The sequence below is a fragment of the Numida meleagris genome, chromosome 1 (genome assembly GCF_002078875.1).
Source record: "Numida meleagris isolate 19003 breed g44 Domestic line chromosome 1, NumMel1.0, whole genome shotgun sequence".
Classification (NCBI taxonomy): Eukaryota; Metazoa; Chordata; class Aves; order Galliformes; family Numididae; genus Numida; species Numida meleagris.
In genome coordinates, this window is record NC_034409.1 from 69,495,517 (window position 1) to 69,507,842 (window position 12,326).

Consider the following 12,326-nt stretch of genomic DNA (forward strand, 5'->3'; position numbering starts at 1 on the left):
CGCGCGTGGCGGGCGGGGCCTCCCCGCAGTGGGAGGCACGGCTGGGCGGCGTGGTGGGCAGCTGGCGTTACGCGGGGTGTTGCTGAACACGTTCGCGTTGAAATAAAACTTTCGAGGGGCGAACGCAACGCGCATTTTAGCATCCATCAGTGGAAGTGGGAGGTGGCTTGCCAGCGTTTTTGTTGGGCTCTTTAGAAGAAATTTCTGAGAAAACCTGTTCCTTCTCGAACATTGGTAGGGAATTGCCTTTATCGCTTTAACCTGGAGCTCCTTCAGCTGTAGCAGAGGCTCTGGTCTCCTCTCAGGTGTGGCTGTAAAGCTGCAGGAGAAGCCAGGTGTGTGCACAGGCCACTGTTGCTGGGCTGTACTGTGCTGCACCCACTGTTCTGGGCAGACAAGTGCTGTGGGAATGCCTGCACTGCTCCATCTCTGGGGATCTGCTCCAGGAACTGTGCAAACTGCTGCTCCTACCAGCCCAGCATGGAGCCAGGACTCTGTGTCAGTGCTGCTCTGGCTGGCAGCGCAGAACCACAGGGGAGGGGTGACCTGCTGCCTTGCAAATAAAAGGCTGGGGCTGGTCAAGAAAGCCTCTAATTCATGGAGCTCCTTCAGTGGAGAATGAGCATCAGTGCTATGTTGAAGAGATTGCTTGCTGCCCGTCTTGTGTCGCTGGGCTGATGTCTGATATAGTGTAGCTAGCGCAGCAGTCCCTCTCTCCACATAATCAGTTATCAGGAGGCAGGTCTCTGTGTTAAAGAGTTGTGGTAGCTTGCTCAGACACAGAGGGTATAAAGAGATGAGAAGCAGTGTCTGCATGCTGTAACCATACACTGCCATTCTAGCATGATCCCCAGGCTGGGTATCCGAATAGTAGACGCAGGCCAGTCTTCCCTTGTCCACCCTACCACGTGCTGTGTTCCCAGCACATCACTAAGCAGACTTGCCTGACTGAGCAACAGAATGTCAAAAACCAGCTGCCTTAACTGGGTTCCTGCCATGCTCCTCTAAGTTTGTGGATATTTCTGCTAACATTGTAGTTTGGAGAAAGAGTATGTCTGCGGTGGAGAACTCACATTGGCATTATAAAATGTGGGGACTGGATTGCTCAGCCCTCACAGGGATCTTGCTTACTACAAAAGCTCCCAAAGCCACCCTTCCCTCAGCTCTTGCTCTGCCATAGGCTCACTACAGGATGTGTATTATGGATGCACACACCCTCATGCACAGCCTGTATTGTGTGTATCAAGTCACAAGGCTTGTTTTTTCCTTAAGTAGACCAAGAGAAGTAGGATACATTTTCATTCCTTTGTTCAGTAGAGCTGCACTGAGCATGCCCTGTCTAGAGGGAATGTGATCCTGCTCCAACAGATTTACATAACCTTGTTTTTGCCAAGTGCAGGTGCTTTCTCACTGCCTGTTTGCACCTCCACCTCACTTTGAGCAGGACTTCTGGCCACTGGCCAGTTGTCTGTGGTTCCCGGCTGTTTGGGTGAGTGTGCAGGTCAGGCAGGTCAAAACTGTTGCTGGTGAACTGCAGGTAATATAATAATACAGGTTTTATTTGCCTGTAGCTCACCCCGTTCTTCTGCTGTTTTTCCACCAGGAGTGTATCTCCTGCAGCAGGGATCAGAGTCCAGCGCTTGCCCCTTTCACATCACCACCTCAGCTGCAGGGCTGCACAACAAGGCTTTCAGGAGCAAGCATTCCTACCCCACAGCACAGATCACCTGGGATGCCAGAGCAGTAGCCCTGCTGTCACTCCTCATTACAAAAGCAGGTATTTGTTGATAATATCTGTAAAGCAAAAGTTACCTCAGAATATTATTCTGATTGTTTTCTTAGGAACAGTGACTAATTTTTGGCACCTAAACAATGCAGCCCTTACTCAGGCAAAGTGCTTGTTGAATTTGACAGGGTGTTTTGCATAACACAAAGACTCAGGGAAAACAAAAAACAAAAAACTGACCTTACTAGTTTTACCCCAGTCTGAAGTAATAGGATCCAGCCTTCCAGCATTATCTGCAGGGGTCCAACCCAAGCAGCTATGGTGCCACTTGGTCACAGCAATCCCCATGACTTGCCATTACAACCTCATTTAAGTTCTGCCCTGTAGCAGCTAAATTAGCTACTAAATAAATGCCCATATTTTGTCTAGCGTGGTATGTTTTTTTTTTGTTTTTTGTTTTTTTTTTTAACACAGAAACATTTGTAGCAAAACTAGTCTGTAGCTACTTAGAGGAAGAGCATCCCTGTTGCTCACCTAGCAATATGGTAGAAGGAAATTTGTTGGGGTGTTAAGCAGCAACAGCAGCAGGAGAAAGCAGACTGCAACCCATGTTGGCTTCATGTGCTGTAGGAGCTCAGGTATGGCTCCATAAAACAGAGGAAGAAAACTTGCTCTGACGGAAATATCTCTGGAAAATCCTCTGAGAATGTCTAATTTGCAACATAAAAAGCTTCAGAGGCTAAGAAATCACCTACCACTCAGCATGTTATCAGTCACTCACAGCTGTCTATTTTGAAGTTATTTTTAAGAAGCAAACTATGATTGTACAGGACAGACCCCTTTTGAGTCAGCCACTATTGGTGGCTGAACAAAGAGCAAAGTAAATCTATGCTAAGTGTGCCTTCATTTACCTGATGGGTCACTCCAGAGTGCCATTCATCAGGCCAAGTGTCAAAATCGTGCTTTGTGAGCTTGTTGGGATGTCACAGCAAGATCTGAGACCCGCACTACTCTGCGATTCTTACCAGGCAGTGCTTGTTTCAGAATCTTGTACTCAAATACACATTGTCATGACTGCTAAACTGGGTTTTGCTTTTGCACACAGGTACTTCATTACCAGTAATTAATTTGACTTGCGATGACTTTGAGGAACTTCTGGGTTCAAATCTTCTGTCTTTGAAAGGAGCTGACTTTTCATATTACTCCATCAAAGGTCTGAAGCGAATAAAGACAGCTGAGCACCATCTCACATGTGCTCCATCATGAGGCACTGTCTGCAGTCTGATAGAAGTGATGCTTCTACCTTCTTGGAGTGTAATTAGAATGATTGCCATTATTACCTAAACTGACTGCTATTAGCTGAAAAAAAGCAGTAAATGATTTGTGCAGCCCATCAGAATATAGCTGTCTCTTTATGCCTTTTAAAGCTGTCACAGTGACACCAATAGTCATCACTCATGCTGATACTATTCATATCGCATACAATGTATATATTATCACATGATAAATGCAATCTATTAACAAGGTAAGCTACTTAAATGAGAGCATCAGCAGAATATCACGCACCATGGTGGTGTGTCAGGTCTCCTGACTGCCCCACATAGGTGACTGCCCCACATAGGTGGCTGCCGCGCTGCTAACAATGTTCTGCAGATGGCATGAAGCTGTTAACGAGCACTGCTGAGTGACAAACCTCACCTTTCATCAACTGACTTACTAACATCTGTGCTTTTTGTCTGGTCCAGCACGCTTCAGTGACAGCTTGCACTTCTTGGACTGCAAAAGATGATTTAAATCATATTTAACAGAGCTAGTGATGTCACTGCAGATGCTCTACTTTCTATTCAGTCCATCAACATCCAGTTTTGGATCAAACAAATAATGGATTGCGTAACTGTAATTATTACATCTAAAAGTCAGCAGAAGGAGGACCTGGGCAAATGCAGTTTTGCATTAATACCATGTTAAACCTATGTTTCAGGTGCAAGCATTGTTTCTTCTCTACCCAGACCTCAGAGGGAAACACAGCTCGAGTTTGGAAGTCACCGCTCTCGTCAGCAGCTTGTGGTGGGAAGAGGCCATCAGGCCACCATCTGAAGACAGCTTCCTTCCACCTGAATGAGATAAACAGAGTTACATCAGAATTATTTTAAGAAATTGTTAAAAGCCCTGGGGGGGATCAGCTGGCACGTCACTTTGGTCTGTCCATGACTCACTGTCTCAGCACTCATGAGCTCGTTGTTTGATGACAAAGAAAATGTTCTCCATTGCCTGAAGATGCAAACTAGATTTAAGAATACAGATGTTATCAAGAAGATGATTTCTCTTCGGATTCTTATCTACTTCGCACTGGCATGTTGAGCCTTACATGTGTATACATGAATAAATGGCCGCAAAGATATCCATTCCATTTTATGTTTATTATGAAAGTGATTTTAACAAAAGTTTTATTACATGCTTCATTTTGAGCTTTGACATAGAAAACAAAGCTATTAATATACAGAGGCAAAAGGAAATGTATTTTCTTATAAGGTACATTTACAACAACATTTTCTACTACGAATCTGACAGTATTTTTAAAATATTGGTAAAGCTTAGATCACAGTATTTTATTTTCTAAGTATCAAATTTTGTACAGTTATTCACTATCTTTGCTCTAAACTACCATGATACATTTCATATGGAAATAGCTGTTTGTACATAATTTACACTGATAATAAAGCTTAGAAGTCCCAGCAGCATCTACAAGGGTTTCATTCAGAATGTCACTCATGCCTACTATTCAGATATAGCCAGTTGGTACAGTAACCAATATTACTTGTCTGGGTATTTTTCCCAAGATCTAGTTTACCAGTATTTCCTATTTAATAGGCGATGGACAAGATCACAGTGAACCTAATCCAGGTAAAATTCCCACAGATCTCAGTGGCAGTTTTGCCTAGAAAAGGCTCTGTGATCTGATCCAATATGTTGATTTATCACTTCCACTGCTACCTAGAGTGCAGAGATACCATGCCTTTCCTTATCTTTGTGCTATACCGGGGCATAATTTTTGAATTCCCCTTTTTTTTCTGAATTTTGTGTTGCTTCTTATTCTAGTAAGAACTAGCGCTAACTTTAACATACATGTTCTTTATATGTTTTGAAAACGGTAAGCACTTCAGAATGACACTTCATAGTCAATTCAGTGAAAACTAGCAGGTTAAGTTGTCCCAGAAAACTCTTCCTGTGACACCAGTGAGACTGCAGAAACCACAGGAGCAGTCATCCGACCACGCGCACACCAGTGCCCTGTAAGCACCTTTTTAATTATCTGTTGAATATCTGCTGCTGTCAATGCAAATTAGTGGCCTTTCTAAGGTATAAAACATAGAAAACAATATTTACAAAATAATTTTAATTAAAAAAGTAACAAGAACAAACTAAAAAAGATATTTTCACAATCATTAAAATTTACTTAAGCAAAGCCACTTCTTTTCCTAGATATTGAGAAATTCAGCTAAAGTTGAATTGCAGTTGTCTGTCTGTATATCTTTAAACTAGTTCTCTCTGCTTTCTGAATACAGGTGGTTTAAATTATTACATCTACAGGTACTTCTGTACATTTTACTCTTGTATATTACATATTAAACTTTATAGATTAAAAGTTTAGTGATGAAACAATAAATAAATGAAATAACAAACTGGAATTGTACATATTCAGGTACTCAGATAACATATTTTTCCTTAAGAGTTTATTTCCCAGTTTGTTTCTATTCAGATGAAAAGTGTAATGACAAAACATGAGACTTCTCTCCAAACTGAAGTCAGATACCGAGGAATACATTCCTATTACCTTACAGAATTCCAAAAATTCTTATGGGAGACAAAAGTCTTGTTTTCTTTCCGCAAGTGCTTACGACAGTCTCTCATCCTAGAAAACTATTTCATTAACATCTCAAAATATTGAGAGTCTACAGAACTTCTCCAATTACTACCATTCCTGTCAAACAGTGGTTTTCAACTACAGAAAAAAAAATGCAACTACTTAAAATAATGACACAGGTACACATAACAGCATGTTGCTCATTCCCACCATGCAGAAAATGGAAAATCCAGACCCCTGAGCTGGCTGAGAAATTTGCCACTGAATTCAGTTATTGAATATTTCACTCCAGTTCTTTTTTTTTAAGAGCACTCAAAGGTATTTAGAGTCCAGACACAAGTACTCTCACAGACCGATTAGGTTTTGCTGTCAAAGACCAGGCAGTAGTTCCTTAGAGGAATCCTACCACCGCTTTAGCTCCCGAAGATTAGAACTGGGTTGTTTATAGATAGGACTAATCTAACAAATTTGAATCTGTTGGGCACACTAACTAAAGGGGCCTGGAGTGGGGATAAACGTTCTTATTTGAATGTTTAATGCATGAAAGCATGTTTCTTGTTCATGTGGCATCATCTGTTCTTTCTATGTATAGATGGAGGACTGCAGCTGAGCTGTGCTCCTTCAAGACCATCTGGCAAATCAAAATGCAGCCTTTGAAAATTCTGCAGCCAAACATATCTTTATTTAAGCTAGTCTAAAACTAATCTAAAGTAAATTAATATGAGCTTACTAGGATAAGCTTACTTAAAACTAATACAAAACTGATGTGTAGGAAGGATCGGTCTAAATCTTCAATATATCTAATGCTGTGGTTTAACTTTATTGTGGGGAGGAAGCATAAGAAAATAAATTTCTTGTGAAAAGTTGGTCTTCAGGTAAAAACCTACTAAATAAAGAGGAAGGAAAGTAGGCAGGAAAATGGACTGAAGGTTATTGAAGTCTTCTTTCAGTCCAGTTTTGGTGACCTAAATCTTCAGGCAGTGTAAAGCTTGCTATTGCAGGCAAGATACAGGAGACTATCTCCTACTGAGCAGAGAATCCTGGCACTTCCTGTACTCAAATGACACACAGGAACACCCTGCCCACAGCAATCACTAACAAGCACTTTCGTAGCATGACTTAGGGCTTGATTAGCAATTTCTGATTGTTGCAATCTCCTGGATTACAGCAGGTGTGCAGGCTGTTATTTGATGAGAATGCCTAGGTAAGAATCATCATCACCTCACTAAAAATAAGTGCAGTATTTAAAGCAGGAGGAGAGGATTAAAATGTTAAGTGCTACAGGTGCAGCTTTTAAGCATATAGGCATTTGCAAACTGAAAATAAGAAGCTTGGTTTGTTTGTGATGTGGAATTGTGTAATCACAAATGGATACTTCTTCAGCCTTCCTGCAGTAACACAAACATGTTGTTGCACCTGGCCTGTACACAATGTGACATTCTATGACAATAGATACAGGTCTGCATTTATTGAATGTGTTTAAATGCAATGTTTCACATTCAGGCTAAAAGCCAAAATTTGCTGTTTTGCCACATACTAACTCATTTCATGCAGCTCTTTTTCTTAAAGCAGGCCATATTCCTCCTGGTATGTTTTTTGATTCCCAAATTTGTCTAAGTCATTCCTTGTTGGGCTGTTATTGCACAGTAACAATATGCTCTCTGACTTCTTACAGTGAAAACGTGACATTAACAAATGAAGAGCTCAGCTCACCTTCTATTTGGTGAAAACCAGTTTCTGTAACTGTCAAGTATGAAAAACCCTTATGCCCTTCTGAAATTAGTAAGATATTTTTAGATGAGATTTGTCAAAACATTTCTTACTTTTAGAGCTCATGTAAAAAATATATGCTGTCATAAAAATCAGCTGAAATTGGTTCAGACAGTCCTATATACCACTTGTCGTTACTTTATTCATGAGAAATTTGCACATCCAATGGCTTTTCTATGCAGAGCTGCAAGCATTCAGACTTGGCTCATTTTCTAAATATATCACATATGAGACCCCTATGTATTCACAGGCATTTCACTGTATGCTTTTGAAGGCCAAATTATTCTTTCTTTCACAGTTGTCAGCAACACAAAGTCTGGATTTGCTCCAGAAGTCGCTGAGCGCCCTCTCTTGACCGTGGAGTCCCTGCCCCACCGTGGCTCCAGGGAGCGTGCGCTAACGCACACCTCTGAGGCTGCCTGAACTAGACGAAACACCAGATTTGTCTCATGTGGTTGAAAGTCAGCCAGAGTTCTACCAGAGCAAAATGCAGACAGTCCTTTATGTATTCACCTCAAAACTGTACCAAGCTCCCAGTAACAGTGGCCACGACCAAGACAAGTCTGTGCCGTAGTCTCTATCTGGCACTGGATTCCTCACATAGTTATGTGGAAAATGTTACGGTGCTGTCAGTAGTCTATGGACCTTTGAGGTTATCACCTTCAGCTCTTTTCTAAAGAGGAAGCTTGTCCTGCATGAAAACTGTGGCATTATGCCTACAATTGTGAGTTGCTAAGCAGAAGTTTAGCAGGGATTTTACAAAATTCACTGCACAGCATCAGGTTTCCAGAGCTCACTTACTGAAGCCAACAATACTACAGATCACTGTTCACTGTTCAGCAAATGAAGAAGTTACTTTTCTTCATAAATGTAGTGATCTTTGTTTAGAACTCTAAACAATTCTCCAGTGTCTTTCAGCAGCATGTCTTAAATCCTGACCAGTTCCAATCATTCTGGATGGACTTGTCAGACTTTGAAGTATTGTTTGGTTGAAATAGTTTCTTCGCTTTAGCCTTATACATGATTATCTACAAAGATTTTTGTTATTTTTAAGATTTATATTTTTTTCTACAAATTACTTCTGTTAAGGGAAAAACGTACACGTAACTTCTTTCATTCTGAGCATGCACTGAATCTAGTACTGATAAGGTCTCCTTCAAATATCCACCTTTAGTAATTCATCACAAATATTGAAGAAAAGTAGTTTCAACATCCTCACCAAAAAATAATAATTAAAAAAATAACAGCCTTTAAAAAAGAACATTTATGACTTTTATGGAGATGTTACATTTGGAAACAAAGGTTAATATATAAATATATAGAGATCAAAGAGAACGTTATTCAAAGACCTATGATCCACAGATGAAGAGAAATGAAGTAGACTAAGTTGAAACTGTTCAGGCACAGAAAGGAAAAATTTGTGGTCTTCAACAGAAAAGGAAAGAAGTCAAGCAAAAATACAAGATAGCCAAGTAGAAAAACACAGCACAATATTTAAGGTGTCTCTTAGAAATAAAATAATCAACCATTTGAAAAGAATAGAAAACAACTTTGTAAATTTAAACAGCACATGCTCAAAGACAAAAAAAAAGTGTAAGAAATACAGGAAGTTAGCCTTATCCACCCTTAATGCTTTCTTTGAGAGCATTCAAGAGTATTTTAAACTACAAGGTAGATATGCAAAAAAAATGCAGTTACATCTGTCTTTTTCTGAAAGGATGCTGTCATGATAGTTAATTTATGCATATCATAATCTTGTGGGATCAGAAGGGAAAATGATACAAAAGAGGAAGGGGCTTAAAAATAAAGAAGCTGAAATATCAATAAAAATAGCTACTCTCTCGCTGAATTCTGTGATTCTGTGAAATTAACCCTTGTGCCAGAAAACAGGAGGAAACACGGGATTTATCATCATCTTAGACCCCAGGTACCTCTCACTCTGTGAGGAGGGCCTGACCACAAGATTAATGCTTTCTTACAGCCTGCATAGTCCCAGCAGTTGATGGGCACAGTGGCTCCAAGTCTTTGATTGCAGTACCAGTCCTCCAGCCTATCAAACCGGGCTGCAAAACTATGTTCCTGCACTGTTCCCTTGCAGTTTGAGCCTGTGGCAGAGGTATGTTCCCAGCATTTTAGAGATGGCAGATCTAAAAAAAAAAACCCTCTTTGGTGAGCTCCTCGTAAGTGTGCTGTCCTCCGGTGTAACTGTTCGTCTGCTGTGTGGGGTGCCCAAGGAAGAGACAATAACTGACCCCTTCCTGGACAGCAGTTACATCTAAACTAATGCTACTTTTCTTGGAATAATGTGTTAAAAGAGAATGCCGCAAACTAAACCATTATCTTATGTTATAAAACTCCAGAAGGCTTTGTGTTAACAGAAGTGACAAGCACTTGGAGAAGTCATTTAATCATCTAAGCAAAGTTACAAATAGATATGAGTAAATAGTGTGTGTGGGAGCAAAGATTTAAGCATGAATAATATTTACAGTAACTAAAGATAACATTACTAATGTACCCACAAATAGAAGCATATATTTATATATTTATATATTTTACTCATTTAGATGCTTTATTAACGGAAAGAAAAACAGACTACCACTTTTGTTGGTGTTGTTCATTTCTCATCTATCCTATTCTAACTGCCTCCGAAGGGACCAACCGGTGGATAGAATTCCATAGCTCAATCCATTTCAATGCAGTTACATACAGTGGCAAACCTCTGAAGAAATTTAGAAGAGGACAGATAAAAAAAATAAGCACACGGGACTCAGTTGTACAGAATTCATAAAACAAAATTATACATCTGATTCTTTTTTTTTTCCTCCTTTTTCTTTCCTTTTGATTTCTACTTGGTCAGAGGTTCCACTAAGCCACAAATGAGAAATTACAAAATTTGGATTGTTTTGTTTTCTTCTAAACTTCAAGTGCAATTCAAAATCCAAATCTTATTTATACTACATACCTCTTACTACAACAGAACCTATTGGTAGGTAGTTTCATCAGATTTGAATAGATGCCTTCTTCGCTTTGCAGAAAATTATTTTTGATGGAAAATAAAAAACTAGAAAGAGTTTTTTTACATAATGTAGTTTCAAATGGAAAGTGAAGATACACAAGTGCAGACACAAATTTGGATCTTCAGCTAGATGCACTCAAGGATCCACAATATTTTTTTTTTGTAGTAAAAATCCCATTCAGAACATTGGTGTTTAATGATTATAAAACATTATAGGTATTCTTCAATATACAATTGTAAATAAAGACTGCAGAAAAGAGCCTTTAAATTACCAAATGTTTCTACTATGGAGGAAAGACAATATTTGACAGGAATGCAAAATAACCTCAGACTGAATACCACTATTTATATGGTCGTAGAAATCTGGAAACTTTTGATCGCAATAGCTTTATAAATGATCTTGGAAACATCTCTTTTGACTCTTGTGCTGTGTACTTGAAATAGTTTTGTGGATGTGCCAGTACGTCAAAGAGAGCTTTAATCAGTTTCTTGTCCTGTGGGAGACAACATACATATTATATAAGAATACTGTTTGGATTTAGTTTATGCACATCATCTATCAAAATTAATGAACAACCATCAGCTTTATTCTTTTTGTAGAATTCGATTCTGGGTAACGCCGTGTAAGGAAACTGCTCCATGTTGATGTGGGGTTTTATACTGATGAATCTCTCTACTGTATTTTCTGTTTTCTGGTTTTCTGTTTTTGTTTGTTTGTTTGTTTGTTGTTTGCAATTTGTGTTCCTGGAAGATACTGAATTGAGAGAGCAGCAGTTGGGTTAACCACAGACTGGCTGTAGAAGTTAGGCATTAGCACTGCAAGCTGCCTCTGACGGCCCTTCCACCCTTTTTAATGATGTTGCTCAGGACCTTCCTTCCACAAGAAAGAAGGCTGGTCTTCAGCAACACTGAGCTCTTTAAGGACCCCTTCCTGTATTTTGGTACAGCCTTGTTTCAGGGAATCAGTTGAGCCTGTGCCTGAAACCTGAGTGACCTCAAAGATCCAGTGAGTGAATACTCACAGGGTTGGGACAGGTACAGCCAGGAGAGCTAGCTATAAGCCTTACACTTAGCAGGTTAAAATTTGCTTTCTGAGCAGCTTCTCATATATATATATATTTAAGTTTAAATTAATTAGATGTTACATGTGGCAACACAGCAGCCTTTCTCCACAGTTCTCTCCTTTTGAAAACCATTTATCTTGCCTTTTGAAAATAATTTCATGAACAGCCTAGAGTGCTACGTGTTGTCTTGTTAAGTCAGGACAGTAGTTTAGGTAGATACATTTTTAATGCACAGGAAATTCAAACTTATTGTTTAAAAAACTAATTTAAACACACGCCATACTGTGGCTGAAGAGGACTATTTGAACAATAGGTTATTCATTTTTATAACATACAATCGCATTAGCATATGTTTCATTTAGTTCTTGCTTCAGCAAAGAACGTAGATGTGTGCTTAGCCCAACTGAGCTCCTGATTTTGTTTTACTTCAAATACCAGCATAAAGCTCTGAAAAGAGAGAATCTCATTTGGCATCACAATGGAGGTTTAAATAATACAATTCTATGAGGGTAATGAGAGCTACCTTGGAAAAATATTTAGTAAAAGGAATCCTTGGTTAGCCTCAGATAAAGCAGATTTTTCGTACCTTTAAAATTTCTTGATGATTTTCTGATGCATATAATCGTCCATCTCGAACAATATCTTCTATTAGTTGTTGGTAATCCTCTGAAAAATAAAGATCAGTGAGTGACTGTTTGTGACATCCTTTGGGAGGATAACAGCCACATAGGCACTAATTAGCTAGACTTCCTCTTCGAGGCAAAGATGAGAAATTTAGTATTCAGTTCAGTATTCAGTGACTCTCTTCCTGCTGTGGTCTAATCTAATCACAGTAAAATGTAGAATTCTGTACTGAAGAGTAACTTTCAATTATCTATGTAAATA

The 12,326-nt window shown here is 39.4% G+C and overlaps 1 protein-coding gene and 1 long non-coding RNA gene across 5 annotated transcripts in view; one reads left to right on the plus strand and one right to left on the minus strand.

The window, feature by feature from the left end:
- LOC110396765 lies at positions 87-4,127 on the plus strand. The gene is made up of 2 exons (XR_002437233.1): positions 87-1,777; positions 3,708-4,127. It is a non-coding gene; the product is annotated as an uncharacterized LOC110396765 (long non-coding RNA).
- The window catches only part of SCUBE1 (signal peptide, CUB domain and EGF like domain containing 1), a 212,517-nt gene continuing 204,318 nt past the window's right edge, over positions 4,128-12,326 (minus strand). For all 4 annotated transcript variants that reach the window (XM_021392557.1, XM_021392555.1, XM_021392550.1 and 1 more), the window contains 2 exons: positions 12,028-12,107; positions 4,128-10,871 (listed from right to left, as the gene is read on the minus strand). In XM_021392557.1, the coding sequence (XP_021248232.1) occupies positions 10,719-10,871; positions 12,028-12,107 (233 nt within the window). In that variant the 3' untranslated portion in view covers positions 4,128-10,718. The remainder of the gene's footprint in view (positions 10,872-12,027; positions 12,108-12,326) is intronic.